The sequence below is a fragment of the Myotis davidii genome, unplaced genomic scaffold (assembly GCF_000327345.1).
Source record: "Myotis davidii unplaced genomic scaffold, ASM32734v1 scaffold111, whole genome shotgun sequence".
Taxonomy (NCBI): Eukaryota; Metazoa; Chordata; class Mammalia; order Chiroptera; family Vespertilionidae; genus Myotis; species Myotis davidii.
This window is the reverse complement of record NW_006284347.1, coordinates 2,943,091-2,969,282: the sequence shown is the minus strand read 5'-3', so window position 1 is coordinate 2,969,282 and position 26,192 is coordinate 2,943,091. Positions and strand designations below refer to the sequence as shown.

General features: G+C 41.9%; 1 protein-coding gene across 12 annotated transcripts in view; it reads left to right on the top strand.

The window, feature by feature from the left end:
- Positions 1-26,192, top strand: part of ERC2 (ELKS/RAB6-interacting/CAST family member 2) — an 861,660-nt gene that overhangs the window by 212,101 nt on the left and 623,367 nt on the right. For all 12 annotated transcript variants that reach the window (XM_015571179.1, XM_015571181.1, XM_015571167.1 and 9 more), the window contains one exon: positions 20,078-20,152. In XM_015571179.1, the coding sequence (XP_015426665.1) occupies positions 20,078-20,152 (75 nt within the window). The remainder of the gene's footprint in view (positions 1-20,077; positions 20,153-26,192) is intronic.

Below are 26,192 nucleotides of genomic sequence, written 5' to 3'. Positions count from 1 at the left end.
GCACTATGGGCAGTCTATCTGAAGTGTACCTGGCGTATAAGACGACCCCCCACTTGGAGGCATATTTTTCAGGGCCAAAAAATCGTCTTATACGCCGGCAAATATGGTACATTGTTTGCTGTAGTCAGAGATCTATTTTAAAGTGTATTTAAGAAAATGTCCATTAGAAAGTTTAGATGCTTTTGTGTAATTACACTTATTTCTCTTAACCCTGCAAAGCAAGTACTATTTCCATTCCCCTTCCATAGATACTAACTTGAGACACAGAGAGGTTAAGGTACTTGCTCAAGATCACAGAGCTAGAAATTAGTGGAGCCAGGATCTGATTCCAGGATGTTGGTCTGCAGAGCCCAGGCTCTCTCTCCACGGTGACAGTCTCTCATGATGATGCCTGTCTCAGGCACAGGCATAGCCAACACCTGGGGCTTTGCTCACACCTGAGGTGGTTGGGACTCAGTTTTCAATGATCTCTTTTTATTGTTTTGAATCTGTTTTTATAAACATCGTCTCTGCAGACACTGAAAAACTGTTGTGAAACATGACCAAGAGTCTTCCAAGTGTCATGTTGAGGATTAGCAGTGTTATTCCAGGGATTCTAGTGGGAGTCTGGCCGCCCCAAAACCCGCCACTGTTTTGGAAAGGACAAAGGGGGTACGGTCCCATTTACAGGAGAGGAGGGTAATTTCTGACATATGGCTCATGATTTACTATCTTGAAGAAACTTTTATCTGTGGCTCAGCAGCTAGGCCTTGTCAAGCCAAAGATGATGAAAGTGTTTATGAGGAATGGACTTGCCAGTTCAATTATTATTTCAAGGGAATGGCCAACAGGAAAATTACGCCATTACAGTTTTTAGAAGCTAAATTCTGATCATGTCGTTATGGACAACTTGATTGCTTTTAGAGCAGTTTGTTCGATTTCCCTTATATCTTCTCAATAACTCATCTCAAGCAGTTTTGATCTTTGATATGTTAAAAAAAAAGAAAGAAAGGAAGGAAGAAAGAAAGAGGGTCCGCTGTTCTGTCACTCAGCAGTGAGTTTAGAGGGGAACTGCCTGACTATGGATGCAGTTGCCTGGACTCCATTGAAGATGGGCTGTATTTTTAATATACTTAAAATTTACCTTTTCTGATACCCAAAAGACATGGTGGGTATTGCCTCATATGTTTTCTCAAGATCTCAATGAGGAGGAAGTGGGGGCAGTTTTCTCACTTGTTTAACAAGATTATGGTGTGAAACTTCCATTGTGTGGCCCAGCCGATGAGCCATACCCATCTCTGACACCCGCCCCCATTGTCTGCCCACACCCACCGAAGTCACCATTTCCCTAGTGCAGTGGCTTGTCAAAGGGGGCAGGACAGTAGATGTGGCCCTCTCCAGGCACAGGTGATAACTGTGGATTGTCTGTGGAGGATTTAGAAACAAGCTGTATCAAAATGGGCACGCTTTTATTCAAAATGCTCTGGCTTTTCTAAACAATACCAGTAATAAAATTCTCCCCATGGGATGGACCACTTCACCCACTGTTGCCCTGCTCATCAAGCCCAAATCAAGGACCAGATTGTTATGATTTCATGTTAAGTGCATACAGCAGATTTCCCCACAGCACGTATAGTTTGGTCCCGCATCTATACACCTATATATGCACCTTCCAACCCCCTGCATATACACGTGTGCACACAGTCGTGGAGAAAAGGGCTGGAAAGCATGTTATGCCAGACTGTTGATAGCAGTTATGTCTGATACAGGGATTACAGGTAAATTTCACATTTTTACAAGCGCTGTTTGAAAAACAAACAAACATAAAAACATGGCCACCATTTTCAGGGGTAGCCCCTATGACCAGCATTTTTTATAAAACATATGTCTCCTCCACCCAAAGCTGCATACCAACCTCTGTCTCTGTAGCCATATCTTGCAGTGGGACATGTGGGTGCCCATGTCAGGTATCAGTTCAAGGCCAGCCTCCTCTGCTCCAAGGCTGGGTGGCCTCAGTGAGCTCCTTAATTTCCAGTTTCCCATTTTAAAATGGGAACCATGGTTACTTCATGAGAATTAGACATGCAGCATAGCAATGCCCTTCAGCAGTTGGGTGGGGCCTGGCCTAGTGGAGGGGTTCAGTAAACAGCAGCTGTGGTCAGTGTGCCCCCCTCCTCCCCTTGCTCACGGCCTCCTCTGCAGCCCCCGTTTGCTCAGTGTTGTTACAGCCCGCCATGGTCTGCCTGCGCTGAGCTCCCCAGCCTTCAGGTTGCTGCCTGACTCATCTTCACTGAGCGTATTTCTGGTTTTGTGGTTCCTGAAGCACATAAACTAAGCTCAAGCGACTCAGTCCAGCATTTAAAGCTCCTGAGAATTGGCCACCCCTTTACCTGCACTGCACCCAGACATTTATCTCTGTCCTGGGGTAAATCCCGTTATGCGTTCACTGTGCTGATCTGAAAAAAATGGATCAAATAACCTTGCATTCCCCTGGGGCTTTTGTTGAGGTCAGGAAAAGTGGTGTCTATGAAAGTGCTATAAACTGTAAAGTGCAGTCCACACCTGTGTTGCTGTTAGTATGCTGTGTATTAGATTCCTAGGGCTATTGCAACACATTATCACAGACTTCGGAGCTTAAAAGAACAGAAGTTTATTCTCTCACAGTTCTGGGGGTCAGAAGTCTGAAATAAAGGCATGAGCAGGACCGCACTCCCTCCGGAGGCCTCAAGGGCGACTTTCGTTTTTTGCTTCTTTCACCTTCTGGTGGCTCCAGGCAGTCTTGGCTTCGGTGTCACTCCCTCCTGCCTCTGCCAGCGTCTCCATGTCACCTTCTCTGTGTGTCTGTCTTCCCCTCTCCTGTCTGTCTCTCCTTTTGTCTTTCTCTTACAAGAACACTTTACATTGTATTTAAGATCCAGCTGAATCATCCAGGATGATGTCGCCTCAACATCCTTAATTCAATTACATCTGCAAGAACCCCTTCCCTTTTCTTTTATATATTTTCTCTTATATATTTTATTGATTTCAGAGAGGAAAGAAGAGGGAGAGAGAGATGGAGACATCAATGATGAGAGAGAATCATTGATCGGCTGCCTCCTGCACACCCCTACTGAAGATTGAGCCCGAAACCTGGACATATGCCCTTGATTGGAATCAAACCCGGGGACCCTTCAGTCCGAAGGCTGACACTCTATCCACTGAACCAAACTGGCTAGGGCCCCTTTTCCACATAAGGTAACCCTTGCAGTTTCTGATGAGATATACCTTTCTTTGCGGGGGGTGGGTGGGCACCATTTAAACTACAACATGTTATGTTTTTTGAAAATTATTCTTTCATTCTTCCAACAAATATTTTTGAGTGCCTACTGTTTTGGGGGGTACTTGCTATGTGCTAGAATCACCAAGACATCAATTCCCAAGACAGATACTTCCCTTGTTGTAGGGACCTTATGGACCTGGTAGACACTAGGCAATGAATACTTTGACCAGAACTGACGGCTACCTTGTTGGGTGATCTTCTCAAGCTAATTGAATTCCCCACAGCTCAGTTTATTGGTTTACATAATTGGCATCAAGGTCATAGCTCTAATTCACAAGAAAATTATGAAGATCAAGTAAGACCATAGGTGAGGAATTGACTTTGCTCATGCTGTCCTTCTGAGGCCCAGAGTCTGGGTTTTGACTCCTAGATTCACATTTTGACTGCACCCTCACAGGTTTTGAGAGGTTGGGCAAGTGACTTAACCTCTCTGGGTGTCAGTTTCCTAAGCTACAGATGGGGATAAGAATAGTACCTCATGGGCTCTTGTTGCATTTAACAGGAGCTCATGCATGAGCAGTTTAACGAAAAGACAAGTCTGTGTAAATTTTTATGATTAATTCATGTTCCCTTTAGGCAATTTAGAAAGTGTAGATTCCTAAAAAAGAAACATGAAAATCACTCATGATCTTGCTTGTAACTAATCTCTGGTAGCATTTTGACGTATATTCTTTCAGTCATGTTTTTTCCATATGGTGTATAATTTTTTTAATTAAAACTGTTTTGTAAACACCTCTTTTAATTGTGAAAACTTCCATACATTAGTAAATTTTCTACCCCAAAATCATTAATATAAACTGTCAATTCATCATGTACCAGTTTTGTAAATAAAGTAAACAATTATACACAGAGAAGAATCAAAATGGGGAAGTTTTATAAGCAGAGACAGCTCAACGGATGCCCCTGCCCTTAGGGACCCTTCTGTTGGGAGGTGGCTGCTGGCCTTGGCTGTACTGCTTTGTGAGGAGACCTTATAGAAAGGCCTAGGCCCTAGACTCTAGGGTCTGCCTGTATCACAGTCTCTAAAGCTTTCTTACTGCCCACTGGGCCATTGCTGAAGCCAATGAGTCACCTCTTCAGGCTCAGCTTCATCCCAGGTAAGACCCCATGGCCCCTTTCATTGAAGGGAATGCACCTGATTCAGGTAACACAGTATCAAGTCCATCTTGAAGTGATTTCCACTCCTGTCTGGCTCCAAGCCCGAACCCCATGTAACAGAAAGGCATGGTCTCTTGCATCCAGAGAGGCCTTAGTTCAAATTGTCTCAGCTGCTCACTAGCTCCTTGACTTGTGCAAACGTTCATGAATTCTCTGATCCTCAGTTTTCTCAGTTGTTAGATGGGGATAACAATGTGCCCTCAAGCATTAGTATAAGGGATAACATTGCCTTAAGTCTCCTGGAACAACATTGAGTAGACATAAATGGATAGAAAATAAGTGAGATTATGTGTAGCATCTCACATAATTTGTTTTTTTGTTTATTTAGGCACATTACCATGTGCCAGGCTCTGTTCCAAATATTAACTCATTTAAAAAATTTAATTTTATTGATTTCAGAGAGGAAGGGAGAGGGAGAGAGAGATAGAAACATCAATGATGAGAGAGAATCATTGATTGACTGCCTTTTGCAGGGCCTTCTCCGCTCTCTCCCACCCCCAACCCCCTTATTGGGGATCGAACCTTGACTGGGAATCAAACCATGACCTCCTGGTTCTTAGTTCAACACTGCTGGTTCATAGGTTAATGTTCAACCACTGAACCACGTTGGTTGGGCAATATTAACCTCATTTTAAACACAGAAGGAGTTTAAGGAAGTCAACCAGGCTTAGCAAGCGGGGGTGTGTCAACAGTGGGCAGGCACTGTGGAATATGTTAGGGATTGAATGCCACATCCTGCCTCACCCTCCCAGGGCCCCCATGGAAAATGTACACATAGTTATGCATTCATAATATTGGAAAGAGCTGGGTAATAATGACTTAGCACACAGGCTAGAGATTAAATCTGAACTGTATTATTTTAGGCCAGTTAGTTCCTCAGTTTCCTTGCCTATGAAATGGAGAGAATTGAGAAGATTGAAGGACACAGAAAGTCTATACTTTAGCATAGTATCTGGTACATGGAAACTACTCTAAAATGTTGGCTATTGTTATCAGAATTCTAATGGAAATAAAGGCAAAGAGTAGGAGGACAAGGGAGGTGTGTGTGTGTGTGTGTGTGTGTGTGTAGCTCCCTGCAGCAGATGGGATTTGACCTGGGTCATTGAGAGACTGCAGTAAATGAAAGGAGGCAGTAGAACGGATGGCCTGGGGACTGTGTTGGGCAAGTGTGGATGGATGAGCATGACTGCAATGGAGGAGGGGCATTTGGGGAAGTTAGTGTTGGGGAAAGATTGGAGGGTGATATGAAGCTTCTCCTTAGGAAATTGTTTCTGCCTTTGGTTTGAGACCATGATGTGAACTTATTTCATCTTCCATCTATTCACCCATCCATCCATTCATCCATCCATCCATTCATTTCACCTAATCATTTACCTCACTGGGCCTTAATCCCCTCATCTGTAAAATGAGGATTGTGTGAGAGGGCCCATGAAGAGAACCTAAACTCAGGCATAGAGAGGCAGTTGTCAGTGGATGCTAGGTGCTCTTGTTTCAGCCGTGTGCTGGAGGGTGTGCCCTGTGCTTCAGGGCTAGATAGCAACTCAGAGCTGTCCCCAGACAGCTCCTCAGGTCTAGTACCTGAGGTCAGATTCCCCTGCTCTTACTCCTGGACTGGGATCTGGGGTTTAGGTTCCTCGTGACAAGTGGAGATAAGATTTGTGCTTGCCTCCCAAGTTTAGGGTGGGAATTAGATGAAATATCTCATGTCAAGTACTTAGCACAATGTTTAAGCCATGGCCAGACTTCCAAGAACGGCCAGGTGAGTGTTATTATTAAATTCTGTGTAATGAAGAAAAGCAGACCAAATGGAGGAGAGTTAGAGGGAGCATATTTTTGAGTCAAGGAGAGAACTTTTCCAACTCACAGCATCGCTTTGCGGAGGTGTGACCCTCCAGACCTGAAGTTGTTCAAGCTTCAGCTCAGTGCCCCACATCAGGGATAGGAAAGACTTTCTGCTGTGAGTGAGGCACTGCACCAGCTCATTCCCATGAGCTGCTTTCCACTGCTGTGAGCCCTCACCATTTAACACTCTGAGGTTTCACTGCAGATGGTAAAGAGAGCAAAAGAAAGACCGTGCCCTTTTCTGTAAAAATGTCACCACATTGCCACAGAGTGTTTGTTCCCTCATGGTCAAAAGTGTGGTGTGTCTTCAGCCAGAGAGTCATCTGTGTGGGCGCCACCCTCTGCTCCTGCGATGTGCAGCCATCTGGGCTGTGGGGGTGTGCAGGGAACAGCACTGATTCATATGCCACCCCCTGCTGGCATCTCCGAAGTGGGCCCTCTGGCTGGAGCTGTGAAGCTGCCGGGCCCTTCCTTTCCCACACCTTCTCCAAGGCTTCGAGAGAGAAAGGGTCATGAGGAAAAGTGTGTAAAGACCCAGAAACATGGAATGATGGTTGGGTGGCCCGGAGGGCACCTGGACAGAAAACCAGTGACTGACTTCAACCTGGTTTTAGAATCTGGCACTAGAAGTATGACCCCCATGAAGATGGTTCTCAAATGGTTTTCTGAGGACCCTGGGAGTCCCATGAGGTACCTCAGGGGTGTCTGCAGTGGCCTGAGTGAGGGGGTCCCAAAGCCTTTCTTCCCCTTCCCTCCCTTAGCAGATCCACTTTTTCCCACTTCTTTGTTCCCGCTCCCTGGAACACTCTCCCCACAGTGTCCGCATGGCCAGTGTCTGCTCATTATTCAGGCCTTGGCTGAATGTCAGACTCTCTGGGAGGCCTTCCCCAAATGCTAGATTAAAGTTAAGGGGCTAAGTGAAATAAGTCAGAGAAAGACAAACACCGTATGATTTCACTTATATGTGGGATCTAGAGAAACAAACAAATGAACAAATAAAACAAAACAGAAACAGACTCATAGATATAGAGAAAAACTGAGGGTTGCCAGAGGGGAGGGGGATGATGAAAATTTCTTCCCTATGTAAAGGGGAATAAGAAGTACAAATCCCCAGTGATAAGGAAAGAAGTTGCCGGGTTGTAATGTGCAGATAGGGAAAATAGTCAATATTTTTGTAATAACCTTGTATGGTGACAGATGGTTACTAGACTTATTGTGGTGGTCACATTTTAAGGAATATAAATGTCAAATCACTAAAAAAATAAACTGAAGGGGATGATAACAGGAAAAAATAAAATACTTTAATTGATATTGCAGTTCAGAGCTAGAGAATTAGAAATTTAAGCACATGTTCAGAAGGCTGACCTTGTCCTTTCCCTATTATCTCCATCTCAGTATTCAGCATCCACAGCATTTATCATCTGTATACATTTGTCATTTTTAATTTCTTTCTTTACATTTTTCTGATGCCCTTCCTACCAGACAGGGACCAATCAGTTTTATTTCCTGCCTATGTAAAGGAGCTATCACACTGTCTGTAGCATAGATGATCAATTAGTTTTATCAAGTAAGAGAGAGTGCGTGTGTGTGTGTGTGTGTGTGATGTAGGCTTTTGTTTGGGAACAAAACAAATGTATACTGCTAAAACAAAAGTTTTAAACTCACTTATCTAGAATAAGAAAAATGGAATCCAACCTGCCCCACTCCATGACTGTTTAGACCAAACCAGGAGTTCTGTGCACAACCTCTGAACCATGAGCTCCAGCAGATGCTAATTTTGCCTGGCTCAGGCCCCCTGGCATCCCATCACTGGGCAGGTAAGCCCATCTTCCAGTGGCTGTGGGTGCTGTTGCCAATGACTCACACTTGTGATCTTTACTGGAGGTGTGCCTTTGGGTAGCTGGAGATGACAAACTTTCCCCTCCCCCTCAGAAGTGCCAGGGCCACCCTTAAGTGGTGCCTGACTGGAGCAGGGGTACAGAAGTCAGGCTCCCTTGACTCAGTGGGACAGACTCTGCAGCACAGCTTACTTCCTAGCTTCCTGCAGGCACGGGCTCAGGTTCGGTTTCCTATACAACAACATCTTTGCTTAACCTCTCTGCATAAAAGCCCTGTCTCAGACTCTGCTTCTCAGGAATCTGACCTAAGTCATAGAGGTGGACTAAAGTAAGTGGCCTGGATACCACTGAGGTAGCTGGCACCGTGCCATAAAGACCATGGCCAGAGCTGGACTTGAGTAAGAAAGATTTTGGACCAGGAAGTTGTCACCAGAGGCGAGAAACCTGATTTGTTCGTTTGTCCTTGAATGAGTAGAATCAAGGTCAGTGTATAGAAACTTCAGGGCATGTATTTGCTTCAGTGTAGAAAGCTGTCTAACAGCATAGTCCAAAGGTTAGTGAAAGATTAACCAACCTATGAAAGTTTTCTGTGACTGCCGTAACCAATGACCACATGTTTAGCAGCTTAGAACAACACATTTATTAGCTCACAGGCCAGAAGTCACTGGTAATTGTTTCCTTTGCTTTGAGTCTCATGAGGCCAGAGTCAAGGTGCTGTTAGGGCTGTGTTCCTTTCTAGAAACTTGAGATCAATCTGCTTCCAAGCTCACCTAGGTTGTTGGTTGAATCCAGTTCCTTGAATTTGTAGGACTGCGATCCCCATTACCTCTAACCCCTAGCGGCCACCTCTAGACCTTGCCCATGACCCCTACATCTCAGAACCAGTAGTGGCACAGCAGTTCTTTTCATGCTTAGGATCTCTCTGACTCCCCATCTGCCTCATCTCCCTGCTGCCTCCAGTCAGAGAAAGTTCTGAGCTTTTAGAGAGCTGATGGGAATAGAGAAATGGAAGATTGAACAAAGGAAAAATAAGGAGATGACTATATAACGAAAGAGACCAATAGAGATGTTGGTGTCAATTTCAAATATCCAATCAAAGCCAATCGCTAAAAATGGGCAGTGTAGTATGGTGGCTGGGAGCAGAGACCTTGGAACCAGAATTCTTGGGATAATTCCCAGCAGTGCAATGCAGTGGACTGGGCAAGTCACTAACTTCTCTATGCCTCTGTTTCTGTGAGTGAAAAATGGTGTTGATATTAATACCTGCCTAAGATGGTTGATGTGAGGATTAAATATTTTAATATTTATAAAGTGCTTAGAAGAGTGCTAAGTACAACATAGCAGTGTATAAGTAACTATTAGCTATTATCATCCTTCAGAACAGACTCCTTTCAATCAAAAGTGATAAACTTTTAGGCCTATAAATACAATGTTATTTGTACTGTATCATTCATTTAATCAGTATTTATTGAGTTCTTATGCTTGGCAGGTACTATATTGGTTACTGGGAATATAATAGACATACAGAGTCCCTCATGAAGTTTGCCACTCACTGATAAACATGGACTTGAGTCATTAATTTTATAAATCATCATAAAATTACAGTTATAGTCAATGACATGAAGGAGAGTACACAATGCTATGAGTGTATATGAGTGTGTGGCATGTAGATTAGTCTGGAGGGTCAGCTAATAGCCTTTCTGTGACATATTTGTAATCTATTGCTTTATAACCTGTTACCACAAACACTTAGTGGCTTAAAATAACTTACTATCTTATAGATTCTGTGGGTCAGGAAAGAAGGAGTCATTCACCTGGATGGCTTTGGCCCAGAGTCCCTCATGAGGTGCAGTCACGCTGCTGGGCAGGGCTGCAAGTACCTGGACCAGGCTTGGCTGGGTCTGGAAGATCCACTTCCATGATGGCTCATTCACTTCGCTGTTCCTAAGAGGCCCCAGTTTCATGCCATTAGGCCTCTTCATATGGCAGCTTGAGTGTCCTCATGATGGGCAGCTGGCTTCCCCCAGAGCATATAATCCAAGAATGTGATCAAGAAGGAAGCCATAATGTCTTTTATGACCAAGTCTCAGACGTCACACATTTCACTTTGACCATATTCTATTTATTAGAAGTAAGTTACTAAGTGCAGGCCACAGTTAAGGAGAAGCTATTAAGGCTTCACCTTATAATAGGAATGTCAGAGGATCTGTGGACATAGCTCAACTACTGCATTAGGAACTGGTGTTTTTTTCCCCATGACTAGGATGAGTATTGAAGGTAGTCCAGACCAGGGTTGATAACTGTTTGTCTAAAAGGCCATATGTGAGGCCATATGGTCTCTGTCAAAGTATTCAACTCTGCCATGGTAGCATGGAAGCAACCATCGACAATAAGTAAGTGAATGGGCAAGCAGTATTTCAATAAAAGTTTATTTACCGAAACAGATGGTAAGCTGGATCTGGCCCATGAGCTATGGTTTGCTGACCTCTATAGACAAAAGAGAATAAAAGGTTAGAGGATTATTCCAAACAGAAGAAACAGATTGTTCTAGAAAAGATTAGAATTCTTGTGAATTTAAGAGTATAAAGATACCTAAGACAGGGTTTTCCCATGTCTAGGAGTTTTATTGTAACATGGTTTGTAATGGAAAACAGTAGAGTAGGAAACACTTATTTACATAGACAAATTCTAAAAACATAAATATTGTTGAGGTCAAAACCAAAATGCAAAAGCTTAGTGCAATATGGGTGGCTGACATTTATGTAAATGAAAAAACAATGCACTCTATTGTTAGATTTATACCACTTACAAGGACATACATATGTAAAAAGCACAAAACACGCATGAGAAAGACACCAACTTTAAGAGGATAGTCTCTGAAAGAATGGCAGTGAAAAAAGTTGTTGAACTTCAACACGTTCTGTTGAGTTTATGGGTTTTTTTTTTAAATTAATTGTGGTAAAACACACACAACATAAAATTTGCCATCTTAACCATTTTTAAGTGCGCAGTTCAATAATCTTAAGTATATTCACATTGCTTTGCAACCAATCTCTAGAACTTTTTCCATCTAGCAAACAACAACTTGCTATTTCTCCCCTAAACCTCAGTCCCTGGCAATGACCGTTCTACTTTCTCTTTCTATGAGTTTGATGACTCAATATACCTCAGTTAAGTAAGATTATACAGGTACACTATGTGTGTTGTGTGACTGCTTTATATCACTAAGCATAATGCCCTCAAGGTGCATTCATATTGTAGCAAATGTTAGAATTTCCTTCCTTTTTAAGGCTAATATTCTATTGTATTTATATACCACATTTTGTGTATCCGTCCATCTGTTCATAGACATTTCACTTGCTTCCATCTTATGGCTATTGTGTTAACACTATGAACACGGGTGTACAAATCTTAAAGAATTTTGATAAAAGAAATGATCAGTTAAATCTGCAGAAATATAGTAGCCTGAGTTTCTTCTCTTCTTCCATTTTCCCACAGCATATTCCAGTCAAACGTTCACTCATACTATCTACCGAAATTGCTAGTCAAGGTTACTAATGCGGTTACTAATAACCCGCATGTTGCCAAGTCCTGTGGTTAATCCTTCAGCCTCATTCTATTAACCTCTCTGCAGCATTTACTTAGGTGGTCACTCATGTATCCTAGACTCATTATCTTCACTCTTGAGTTCCATGATGCTACAATCCTGGTCCTCCTTATACTTCACTGGCTATTCCTTCTCAGCTTCCTTTGCTGCTTCCTCCTCACTTCTCCTACCCCTAATGTTGGATTGCCCCTGAGCTCAGTCCTCTGACTTCTCTCTATGCTCAGTCCCTAGTTGATCTTATCTAGGCTCTCTGCTTTAAGTGCTATCTATTCACTCAGATTTGCAATTGTAGCTCTTCTCCCTTCAAATGAAGATTCATCTATTCAACCTCCTACTCAACACCTCCACTTCGATGCTTAATAGCATCACAAACTTCACACATGCAAAACCAAACTCTTGGTTTCCATAACTCCCACTTCTCCTCCCCAGTCTTCCCTGTCTTTGTATTCCACCTCCATTCTTCCTGTTTGGAATAGACTCCTGGAAGTCTGGAAGTCTAGAAGTCTTTACTTTTCTCTTTCTCTGGTCTGCAAGCAATCTGTCAGGAAGTCAGGTCAGCCTCACCTTCAACAGGTATCCAAACTCTAACTCCTCTCATAGCCTCCACTGTCACCCTGGTCCAACATTCTATCATTGGCGTTATTCCAATAGCTTCTTCCTAGTCCCCATAGTTCTCCTCTTCCCACCTTCCCAATTCTTCCTCCAGCCAACCCCAGACCACACTGCAATTCAGCAGCTGGAATAACCATTTAAGAAAGTGTATCATATCATGGTGTTTTTGTTTTTGTTTTGTTTTGTTTTGCTCACAGCCTTCCAGTGGCTTCCCAGTTTTCTCAGGGTGAAACCAGTGTTCTTACAATGGACGCCAAGTGTAGGACCCCTGTTCTGCTATTCCCCACCCCCGATCTTCTCTGACTTACTTTCCCATCCCTTATGCAGCTCTAGCCAGACCCTTAAGCATTTGCTGTTCCTTCTGCCTGGAATATCTGCACAACAGTTTCCCTCATTTCTTTTAGCTCTTGGCTCAAATGTCACTTTCCTATGAAGCTTTCCCCAATCACCCTATTTAAAAATGGCAATTTATCCCAACCCCCCAACATGTTCTGTTCCACCTTTCTGACTTATTTCCCTTTATAACACTATGACAAACTGGTTTGGTCTCCTTTTTATTTTTATTTATTTATTTTTTTAAAATATATTTTATTGGTTTTTCACAGAGAGGAAGGGAGAGGGATAGAGAGTTAGAAACATCAATGAGAGAGAAACATTGATCAGCTGCCTCCTGCACACCCCCTATTGGGAATGTGCCCGCAACCAAGGTACATGCCCTTGACCGGAATTGAACCTGGGACCCTTCATTCTGCAGGCTGATGCTCTATCAATTGAGCCAAACCAGTCAGGGCTGGTCTCCTTTTAAAAATTATTGTGCCTTTCTTCCATTGGAATTTGAAATGAAACCCCATGAGGGCTGGGATATTTGTCTGTTTGGTTCACAGCTGTATCTCCTGGACCCCCTGCATCAAATTATTATTTGAATACGTGAATCCGCCATAGCTTAAAATTGATGTGAATTAATATTTGGGATTATAGTATTACATTCTCGTTGGTTTCTCCAGTTGGTTTTGTTCTTTAATGGTGGCAGTTTTAAAATATGTCTTCACATTGTTTGGTACACTTCCCTGGAATTTGTGCAGGCTCATGACTGCTTCAACCAGCAGAGCATTGTGGAAGTGATGCTATGGGACTTCTGAGGTTAGGTCATAAAAGGTCATGTAGCCTCTGGCTTATTTACTGGAACATTTGCTTTTGGAATCTGTACACTCAAAGAGATTGAATTATCCTGAGACAGCCATGCCATGAGAAAGCCCAGGCCACAGGGAGAGTCATATTTGGATTGACAATTCCAGCTAATTCAAGCCTTCAAGACATTTCCATCCAAGGCACTAGGCAGATGAGTGAAGAAACCATCTTGGAAATGGACCCACCCGCCCTCGCTCTTCCAGCCTCCTGATATCTTGCTGTAGAGACAAGCTTTTCCTACCTTGTCCTTTGTGAATTCCTGGTGCAGAATTCCTGAGCATAATAAAGTGGAGGTGGTTTGACACCGCTAAGTTTAGAATGGTTTGTTACACAGCGGCAGATTACCAGAAAAGTAATTTGGAAAGACCAGAGTTAAATTTTGATTATTATTATATTTTTGGTCTATTGAAGAAATGTATGGGTGGGCAAAGTAGATTTGCAGTTATGATTATACAAGTGTATTCTTGTGTTATTATTTATTATTTATTGTGTTATCTATTACAACTATAAATCTCCTATTTGTCCTCCTCTGTATGGTGCATGAAACATTATTCTGCCAGGCTCATCTTGGGAGCTAGTGTCCATCCGCATGAACTCACTAGACTCCAGATGCTCATTAATGCCAAGAAATGTCATCCCGATGAACCACTGGAGATTTCATGCTCAGAATTCTGGGTTCTTGGTATATTTCCATGCTGATCACCTGGAGGAGCTGGCATTTTTAGACCAGTTAAGGCCAAACTAGTCATGAAATTATAGGAAAACTAGAGACCCAGTGCATGAAATTCGTGCATGGGTAGGGTCCCTAGGCCTGGCCAGCGATTAGATCTTTGGGGTGACTAGTGGGGCCCCCACAGGCACCCGCCTTGGCTGGCCTGGCGCCACCCATTCACCGCCCCCTCCCCCCCTCCTCCCTACCTCCCCCTTGCTGCTGCTTCTGGTCTGGGCCTGCAGGCTGGGGGCAGCTCCTGCATTGAGCATCTGCCTCCTGGTGGTCAGTGTGCATCATAGCGACAAGTCGGTCCGCCGATTGTTCCACCGTTCGGTAGATTTGCATATTAGGCTTTTATTATATAGGATATATAAGCTGGGGATCAGTGTTACAGTGAGATATTAAATTTTGTGATGCTGCCAATGTACTTCTTTTATTTTTACTCTGTTTTTAAAACAGAATGGATGTGACTAAAAATACCAGGCAAAAGTCAGCATTTCAGAGGCAGCTGCCTATTCAGTCTGGATGTTCTCAGATCTGGAAGGGTGATTAGCAACCCACTCATAAAGCTCCTTATTCTACACATCAGAGAGGGCTGTGTGTGCCCAAGGTCTCAGTCTGGAACTGTAACTCCTGATTCCCAATCCTCTATTCAGTGTTTTTCCCTTTGAATAAGTGGTTTTTAGCCTGCAGTCTGGTTTAGTGACAAGCTTCTCAAGTGCTGGACCGGGCCCCGTGGACCAGCTGAAAGCGTATACACCATGTTGTCTGTGTGGCTTTTGTGCCCATTACTGCAGTGAATCTACACCTTCCATCTGATTCTTACAGAGATCCGTGACTCAGAAAACCATAAGTACCACCACTCTTGATGATTTCACACTGTCACTTAAAAACTACCACAATCATTGAAATCTTGGACACCCCCCATACTTATACCAGATGCCCTGGTGAAACTCTTTAGTTGTTTAAGTTCAGTGCATAGTGGGCCCATCTTTCAGATGGTTAGGGATAGTTGGAGCACCAATTATCTTACTGTCTCTTTAGAAAAATTTGGCCAGTACTCACACATTACAATCAGTTGGTGATACAAAAGCAACACACAATGGAGGGCTAATTTGGCATTATGTCTCCTTGTAGCTATTGCAGTAGTTAAGGGAGAGAGAGCTGGGATCTCCACAGATACATTCCATATATGCAGAGGCTAATTTAGTAGGAGTTTATTTTTCATGTACACCACCATCCAATGTGGGTGCTCGGCACCCTTTTCAGATGGCATTTCAGGAACCCAGGCTCCTTTATCTTGAGGTCCTGCCACGTTCTTGGGTCTTGAAGTCCTTTACTTCTAGCCAGCAGACAGGGAAATGGGTGAGTTGAAGATAGGCTAGGACAAGCATGTCAAACTCGTGGCTGCGGGCTACAGGCCTCGTTTAAACAAACCCGCGAGCCGCCAGTTTGACATGCTTGTGCTAGGAGGTATTTATGGAAGTTGAGTTTCTCATTTCTATCCACATTCCACTGGCCAGAAGTAAGTCACAGAACCCATCTCCAAACAAGGATGGTGGTGATGAGGCTTCCTACCAACCACTTTACACCAACGATTTTCAACCAGTGTGCCGTAAGAATATTTAAAACATACAATACCTGGCTATTTAGTCAGGGGGAACTGAACTCTTTTCCCTTAGATTACCAAATAAAAAAAATGACAACAGCCAACACAACAATAGCCTTCCAGTGTGAATGAATCAAAATTATACCTCTATAATTTTGTACCGCAGCATTTTGGTAGGTAGTTTATGTGTGCCATGGGATGGAAAAGGTTGAACATTGCTCCTCTACATTAAGGAAGAGGAGCATCTTCATTAGTGGACAACTGGTCCTCTTGGCTACAGTCAGAGTGAGCACTTGAAGGTTTCCAAATCTCAGAGATGAATGAAATGTCTGAGGTGGGACTTTCAGATAGTCCATGAAGTCTGTGTGTGGATTACAGTCGTCACTTACCTGGCATCTTCGGAATTAAGGTGGTCCTCAGAAGCTGTGAAGTCAGGACTGATCGAAGTAGTGTAGTTAAGAAAGGGAAATAATAATTCATCAGCAAGTGGAGATGTTATTTTCTTTGTTATGGAGTGACACAGAGGTTAAGGGCCCAATCTGGATTCTGAGCTGGTTTATATTACAGCAGAACTTGTGTAGTTATAGTGAAGAGAACTCTGTTTCCATTTTTGTAAAACTATTGCTACAAGTTTAGCTTTGTTAGTGCATATTTTCCCTTAAAAATGTTCTTATGCTTGGCAGAAATTATAACAGCACATGCTTTTACCTTATGGGTTTTATTTGTTGTGGTGCTTTGTTGCTTCTTGGTTATTTTTATTTGTTTTATAAAAGCTTAACCTCTCTCTTAAAATTATCTTACGATTTTTATTTTGAAACTGGGATTGACTATGATATGAAATTGTCCTAAATTTCATTTTCATCTTTCTTTGTTAAGATGCTTTTGATGCCACATGGTATTGTTACCATTGTAATTAGGTAATTATTAATCATAGGAAATGGGCAAAAGGGAGGCCAGGCATTGTAAGCATACCATCTGGGCAGCTTTACCAGGAAGCTGCAACTTCACACTTTTGAGGGAAACACTGGTCTATTCCCCGAAAATCACTGGGGGAAAGGTGTCCAACAGAGGAGATGAGTGCATTCACTCTAAGGTTGAGGAGATGCAGGGAAGGTACCTGTTAATCTAACCTGGAACAGAGATAATTGGCCAAGGGGGTGGGGCCACTGCAAGCCCAAGGAAATTTGGGAATGCGTAATCCCCCAGATGAAGGAGTTTTCTCTCTTAGTGTTCTTGTTCCTCTGGCTTTGCTCCTGCCTGTGTTCCCTTCACGGCCATGTGGTCCTGCAAACTCCACATGCAACGGGCTGATGGACTGCAGTGGGAACCACAAGCTAAGCTAGCTTGATGCTGGATTGGACCATGCAAACATGAAACAGCAACTCTGGACAACAGCTTTAATCCCAGCTCTGCTGAAAGCAAAACTGGACCTTTTCCTTGGTGGGATGGAGGGGAAATGGGACCTGGAAATGCAGGGATGTAATTTAATGCAAACAAATGCCACTCATTCTCCCACGTGAATTTCAGAAAATTCCTTTTCTCGTGACACTGCAAGAAGTCCACCTCTCCTGTCAACTGGTGCAGACATGGAGAGCTCCCCACCCGTAACGATATCAGAATCAGTGACCTGTGAAATATATTTCTTCTCCCACTGACTATGGAACAATTCTGACAAGTGACTTAACTTCCCGTTTTCTCATCAATGAGATTTTATTGGTCCAGTGATCTCTCCAGTTATCTTGGAATTAATGTTTAGGGCTAAGTAGATTTTTATGGACCATGTGATTTACCCATCAGTGTGCTGGAAACTGGATTGTGCTAACCTATGATAACTGAATAGTGGAAACTTGTTTTAACAACCTGTATTACAAATTAAATATCCCAACTCACAATTAAAGAACTTATATTAAGAACTCACATTTCCCTAATTTTTGTTATATTTTACTATTTTCTATGCTCTTGAGGTTCTTCTATCCATTCTGTCCATACAGTGGAAATACTATACAGTGGGGTGTTATTGCACCCCTCTTCCCAATTCTGCACTCAGTGACACCACTTAGGTAGGTTGAAGTGGGCCTGGTGGGTGCTGTTTGTTAAAGGATTACCAGCAGCCCACAGGACTCACCACACAGATCACAGACAAGTAGAACAAGGGACACTGTAGATGCACAATGAAGGACAGCAGCTTTTAGGGTCTTTCCTTCAGAAAATCTCTGCCATCACCATGGAGCCTACAAATGGTCAGTGATGTCAGATCATGGCAGTCCAGCGACTTCAAAAGGACACAGAATCTTGACTCCATCATAAAGTGGATTCAGTAATACTTGACTCCCTCCCTTTTAGGGATATGTTAGAGGGAAAAAATGTCCTAACTGATGTCTGACCTTTTTGAATCATTAAGAAGTACAAATTCTATTCCAATTCTTCTTAAATTAGAGGTTGAGAAACAGTTTTGCACAGGTTTGCTGGTTTGTGCTAGTGATGACTTTGAGAAGGAAATATGCTCCCTTCCTGGCCCCCATGGCTACAGTCCAGAGCTGCAGTGGTGGTTCCGCAGTGCTGGGCCCTGGATATGTGCATGATGGTGCATGACCAGGTTTTCTTGGGCTGCTGGCAAATAAAAGCAAGGAAATAGGGTATTATCTTATCACGGGAAGGACTGTCTTTTATTGTGGGATTCTGTTCTTCTGACAATTTTTATGTCAATCTATTCTTTCTTTATGAAGTGACAATGATAATAGATGGTAGTGGTGCAGGTAGATTTAATTTTAATGTCCGTACTTGGAAAAAGCTGGAAATTATGTTGATTTTCTTTCTTCAATGTCCAAGTTTTTGTGTGTGTTGTTGTTGCTGTTTCTTTCTTTTTTAAATGTTTGTGGATCAATGGAACGTAAAAGCCTAAAACTATTCCATGTTGACTTTCAATGAGTTTTCTGGAAGCATATAAGACTTTTGGAATTAGTCCGTATGTGACTTACAAGTCAAATGATTCTTTTAAAAAAATATATTTTATTGATTTTTTTACAGAGAGGAAAGGAAAGGGATAGAGAGTTAGAAACATCAATGAGAGAGAAACATAGATCAGCTGCCTCCTGCACACCCCCAATTGGGGATGTGCCTGCAACCAAGGTACATACATGCCCTTGATCGGAATCGAACCTGGGACCTTTCAGTCCGCAGGCCGACACTCTATTCACTGAGCCAAACTGGTTAGGGCAAGTCAAATGATTCTTAATGGAATTACTTCATAGGTAACTTGTATCAGCAGCATAGACATGTGCGAGCACTTTTGTTTACTCCTGTCATTGGCTACTCTCATAAAACTGTTAATAATTATTACTAAGAAAATCAAAGCATGAACAAAACAACCGTGTTCATTTCTTCTCCTCTGCCAAGACAATTTTTTAGTCTTAATAGAACTGTTCTTTTGAGAAGAGGCATGAAAAAGCAAGCCTTCAAGCTTAAAATTGCAATTATATTGTTTGCTTTTATCTAAAGAAATAGCCATCATATTCCAGAAGTTCTTGAGTCTACATCTGGCTTTAACCATTTGCCTCCCCACTAACACTGTTGATATTAATGCCAATTTTAATTTCTTGGCATCACATGCGCATAAACATATCACACACACACACACACACACACACACACACACACGATTTTGAACAAGGACTGAAAGTGTAAATTAGGAAGGAAGAGATTCACAGGATTTCATCAGATCAGTTCGCTCCAAAAAGTGACATACTGTCCTGAAAAGGTTTTAAATTGCTCATTTCAAACTTACCTCAATAGCTAAATGCCATGCGTGCAACAGATTTGCAACCACGTTAGTCATTCTCTTTCCTCCGTTTTTCTTGCTGTGTTTGTATTGGGAGCACAGAGCAATGTAATTTAGTAAATTATGATTTGATGGCTGGGCAACAGCCCCAGTGTTGAACAGTATTTGGACTATAATTACTTGCTGGCTTTGTCACAGTTGACATTAATTATTGATGGAAGTTTCAGAAATAGCGCATGTGCCAGGAGCCTTTCACCGGAACTCCGGCTCCAAGCAGGAGGGATGCTAAGGAGGGTGGGGGGATTGGCACCTGTGGCTTGTTTATGTCTGTGCACAGCAAACCTGCGCCCGGGGGGCTGTGTGGCACCTGTGTAAAGGCCATGGTGTAACAGGAGGATGCACCGTCAGGCTTATTTCTATCGTGTTCCTCCCCAGGAGTTGCACCGGAGAAGCCAACTTCAGCCGGAGCCAGCCAAGACGAAGGCTCTCCAGACTGTCATTGAGATGAAGGTAGGAGCTGTTCACATTTGTCAAAAAAGCCGTGGCTCTGGAGTTTGTTCTAACTTGATGGGTGCCTAGCAAACATGTGAAATGAATGTGTTTTTCTCTAGGCTCCCTGATAAGTGCTTTTATTCTGGGTCTTTTGCCTTCCTGGGTACATTTAATTTCTCGGCCTTTTAAGATTCCTTTTCTGAGCAAAAGAATAAAGGGCTCAAGTATCCCTTGGCTCAGGGGAGCGGAAAGGAGCTGGGTTCCTTTCCAGAGCATTGCTGATGCTTTTCCCCTTAAGGGATGTTTTGTGTGTGCTTTAAAAGTAAATTTCTAACCCTGGGAAAAAAATATTTTCCCCTCCCACTCACATTGCAGTGAAAAGACACCTTGACAAACTAAGATTTGGCTTTATATTCAACAGTCATTAAATAATTTAAATGATGCTGTTAGCAAAATTTGCTTATCAAAGAATGGTACTTTTTTTTTGCTTATCAAAGAAAATACTCCAGTATTTTCTCCTAACCATGCTTGGAGGTAATACTTTTTAAAATCCTCTCCAGGTATCCTCTTTAGCTGTGGAAGCATAGAAATATGCTATTTAAAAGGATCAAAGATACTCCTGGATCGATTCAGGGCATTTAAAGAAGAATGATGTAAATGATGGTGGCCAAATCACGATTTATGATTAAGAAACAGATCTAAATGAAAACCAATTGCTTTGTCAGTATCTAGAAATTTGAAGTCTTGTTACTTCCAGTTTTTGCCAGAAGAAAACAGAGTATTTATCTTAAGAATAAGTAATTCTTGATTTAAATTGCTCCATGACAACACCGCAACAACAATGTCTGCAATTTAGTAATTTTACACTTGAGTTTAACACTCAAGAGTTTGCTGTCACCATCAGCCTGCAAGAGAATCATGAAGTTTGCTGATAGGATAATGATTTCTCGTCTTTCTTATAGCACATGATTTTGAATTGTCTGCCAAAAATTCCCATGTCCTAGGGAAAAATAAATTAACATGAACCATTGAGTTCTTGGCATGTACAATTTTTTTTCCCTCCAGTCAATGACAGTGTCTTTATCCAAGTAGATTTTTGTGGAAATAATGTAGAACATTTGCTTTTAAACTATATGTCTCCCGAAGGTTACATGAGTCAAGGTACTCATAATGCATTTGCAGCAAATTGGTTTGAAAAATATAATCAAAGGGACCAGCTGCCAGTAAGATTAAAAATAATTGCTAATTTTGGCTTATCAATTCATTTTGAATTTATGTAATTTTAACTTATTTTGAAATGAAACTTATTCTACAACTGAGAGAGATTGGTTCATAACTGAGATTTCATCCTCACTTCACATTAGAACCAAACTTGAAACTTTGATAAGGAAAAAAAAAATAACGGAAGAGAGACAGAAAAAAAAAAGAAAGAAAACACAAATCATTAATTTTAAAGATTTTTAAAAATATAAATTTTATTGATTTTTTACAGAGAGGAGGAAGAGAGATAGAGAGTTAGAAACATTGATGAGAAACATAGATTAGCTGCCTCCTGCACACCTCCTAACTGGGGATGTGCCCGTAACCAAGGTACATGCCCTTGACCGGAATCGAACCTGGGACCTTTCAGTCCGCAGGCCGATGCTCTATCCACTAAGCCAAACTGGTTAGGGCTTAAAGATTTTATTTTACTGCAAAAAGTCATTCAGTTCCTTTTCTACCCACCTCCACACCTATATCTGCACAATTAGTAATGGGAAAGAGGATACATATAAAATCTATTTCCAAAGTATTGTGTGTGTTTTTTTTAAAATATATTTTATTGATTTTTTACAGAGAGGAAGGGAGAGAGATAGTCAGAAACATCAATGAGAGAGAGACATCGATCAGCCGCCTCTGGCACATCCCCCACTGGGGATGTGCCCGCAACCCAGGTACATGCCCTTGACCGGAATCGAACCTGGGACCTTTCAGTCCGTAGGCCGACGCTCTATCCACTGAGCCAAACCGGTTTCGGCTGTGTGTGTTTTTTAAATAAAAGAACAAATGTGTCCCAAAACTATTTGGAGAAGCCAGGAATGACATCTCTTCCAGTGCTGTGGGCATTTTCCTAGTAGAGGTCACTACACAGACAATTAGTACTTATTTGTGGCTTTAATAAATAGGAAACCTGTTTGATTATAGCTTACTGTTTTTAACATCATATGTTTTGTTAGAAAACAAAAAAATAATAAATAAAAACACTTGTTTAGGCTATCTATGTGGGTAGGCACAAATACATGATTTTTTAGGGCAAATTTATATCCATATATTATCAGTAAATGGAGTCTGGAGTTTTTCTCTGATGATGCCAATGCTCCTGATTTGTAGAACACATTTTAAGGACAATGATGATCAATGTATTTGCCAGGGAATCGGGCCTGGAGTGTTTCTGTTGTCTTTTGGATGCCGGCTTATTTACAAAATATAGCCTTCTGTTTTGTCAGTGGAGAAGTCTGAGTCCCATTAGCTCTACTCAACATGCATAAATTGAATTATGGAGGCAGCTGGTAGAGGGTCATTTCCTCAGCCATGTGTGTAGCTTGTGATAGAGGCTGTGATCTCATCTGATTTTTTTTTTATTACATCCCTTTTAAATTGGAGGGAATATTGGAAACCAATACTTTATAAACTATAGGGTTGACTATCAAATAGATCTGACCCTTAATCCTGGTGGGTGGAATTTGAGATCCTATTGTGTTTGAACTTAAACACCTTTGGGTAAACATGAGTGTCATATATAGCGCCTTGGCAAAATCTGGAGTTAAAGGGAGCTTTCCAAGAGTATGTTGATCGTAGTTTCAGGGAGGTGGTGTGAAGTAAGGGCTTAGAAGTTATTCCTACTTATCCCTTGCTACTTAGTGAATCTGAGGGAGACTTTCTGACTTCTCATCTTCACCACCCTTATACTTTGCATCAACTCTAGAAAGGTATTTACTGTGAAAATCTGTGAAGTCAAGCACTTTAGAACCACAATCTCATACGTGTAGTGACTCTCTCTGTGCCCCTCGCCCTTGTAGAGTTGTGAAGGTCTCTCTCTGTGGGGCACTCCATGGGGAGGGCCTTCGGTAGCCATCACATCTATTACCGGCCCGCTGAGCCTAGGGAGGGTCACCTGAATGAAAATGAAGGGAAGCAGAATGAATTGAAGTTCTTTGTGATTTATCTTCTTGCAGGGAGCTCCAAGTTTTAATTTTGGTCCCGATTTGGTCTGGCAGGTATGTTCCTGGTTTGCACTGTTAGAACACTGTGTGTGTTTCTCCGAAAAATTAGTTTTCCTGTGGATGTTGCAGTGCTTTTCTGTTTCTTGCTTTTGTGTCTAAATTTTTTTTACTAAGATCCTCTTTTCTGCTTTTATGGAGAACTGTCAATAAAAAGGGCAGCTAAAAAGCTTTTTACCTTCTTTTTTTCTTTTGTTAATGCTAAGTCTTTTGAAAGAATTGTTTTTAATCTATTTTTATTGTAATTTTGACATGGAATAAACATGATGTCCAAAAGTTTCACTTTCTTGGGTTCATCCCTAAAGCTGTATCCAGTGTTATTCTTCCTTTTTTTTTTTAAAAGGGAAATGAATTACAGTAATGACAGTACTTGTCAGATAATCTCAAAATTTTTTTCTTTGTTACTCAGAACTTTTAGATGAATGAAAATCTAATTCAAAATGGCTTAAGCCAAAAGGAAATTTATTGGCCCATATCAATGGAAAAAAAACCCACAACACAAAACAGCAGAAGTATTGCTTCCAGCACAGCTTGATCCAGGGACTCAAGAGATATTGACAGATCTCATTTTCTCTCATTCTATCTCTTGTTTTGGCTTCCTTCATGTGAGCTCTATTTTCAGACAACCTCTTCGCCTGTCTGAACAAGGTGACTGCAGCAGCTCCAACAGTCACAGAGGGAAGGAACAGGAAGAAAGCCGTGTTTAAAAAAATGCAGAAAACTCAATCAACCCCAGAATAATAATTACTGAGATAGGGCATAGAAGCATAGAACCTCACTCACACTTAGCAACTCAGGCTGAAAAGAAAATGCATGGAGTTCCCTAGGTTCTCCTCTGCTTGTGAATTAAATGGCACTCATTCATCAAGTAAAACAAGTTTTATCCTAGCACTGACAACAGCAGAATTTATCAAATGGGACATATTCTAGTGATGTCATGGTTTTAGTGAAAGTTGCAGAAAATACACTTGATCTGGTGAACTTGTTCTTAAAGTGGATTAAGAGGCTGGAGGCATAACGTCTCCATGTGACAATGTCTCTGTGGCAATTGAAGTGAGGATTGTGGGTGTTTAGCTTTCCAGTCACATGACCAACCAGGGCACATGTGTGTCATATGTGGTTCTTCTTTAGCAGAATTGTCCCCACCATGCTCTCGATGGGAACTGCGCTGTAAGCAGTTCAAGACTGAGCTTGACTGAATTGTCCACTTCTAGTTGTGCTGTTGATAGAAAAGTGTGGCTTGCATTCAGATGCTAAACTCCAGTGGTAAGGTTGACTTTTGTTATCAAAACTAAAAATCAAGCCTTGTTTTGGTGCTCAGGCATGGGGACAACTCTTCTCCATGTGGTTGAGCTGACCTGTAGTTGGGTTAAGTTTCCCCTAAAAAACATCTTAGTGCTTCATCAAATTCAGCCATTTAAGTTCTGCCAGGCACAGAAGGTGTTGGAGCATGGAGAAGGCAAGAGCTACCACTTGCCAACCTCTCCCAAGGTCACACAAGCTAGGAAGGGAGAGATTTCTAATTCAAACCTAGGCCATTGAATGCATCCACATTTCCAGTGTGAACTTAATTCCAGTCTTAGGATCTAATTAGGAAAACTATGTAATGGCTGAAGTATTTTTATTTATTTTTTGTTTGTTTAGGTGTATATTTCATCTGTCTTTTGAACTGTTACTTGTTTGAGTCTAAACACGAACTCAGAATAATTTCTTCTCCCAGGGTGATGTGTTCATATAACATTTGTGTCAAGCCTAGTTTTTCTAGTCAAGCCATTATGATGGCCTTTAGGATTTAAATTTTGCCTGGCTCCTTTTGTGGCTATTAAGAAAAGTAACAACAATAACAACCACCAGTGACAGCCTGCAGCTCGAACACCACTGGCCACACAGGCGCAGGGTACCTGACATATAAAAACTCGTGCATAGGCATAATTAGCCCCATTTCCCACATGAGAAAGCCGTGGTTGAAGCAACCTGTCCAAGGTTCTACAGCTAGTCGGTTGGCAGTTGAAATTTGAACACAGGTTTCTCCTCCAAAGTTCTCACACTCTCTAATCCTCCAGTCTGCTTTTAATGAAAATGGCCCATACATTCAACTACGTTTTTCCTTTTTTTTATAATTCGTTATTGTTGAAAGTATTACATATGCTCTCCTTTCCCCCTCCATTGACCCCTTCCAGCCTGCCCCCCCCCGCCACCGCAGACCTTTAGCACCCTATTATCTGTGTCCATGGGTTATGAATAATGCATACAAGGTTTATTGTTGATTATCTTCCACCCACCCACCCACACTCCCTGCCTTCCCTCTGAGATTTCACACTCTGTTCTATGCTTCCATGTCTCTGGATCCACTCCCATCATCAGTTTATTTTGTTACTTAGATTCCACATATACGTGTGATCATGTGGTACTTGTCTTTCTCTGACTGACTTATTTCACTTAGCATATTGCTCTCTAGGTCCCTCCATGCTTTCTCAAGGGGAAAGATATTCTTTTTTAGTGCTGCATAGTACTCCATGGTATAAATATACCACACCTTTTTTTATCCACTCATCTACTGATGGCTACTTGGGCTGTTTCCAGATCTTAGCTATTGTATATTGTGCTGCTATGAACATAGGGGTGTATATATTCTTTCTGATTGGTGCTTTGGTTTCTTAGGGTATATTCCTAGAAGTGGGATCACTGGGTCAAGTGACAGTTCCATATTTAATTTTTTGAGGAAACTCCATACTGTTTTTCATAGTGGTTGCACCAGTCTGAATTCCCACCAGCAGTGTACTAGGGTTCCCTTTTCT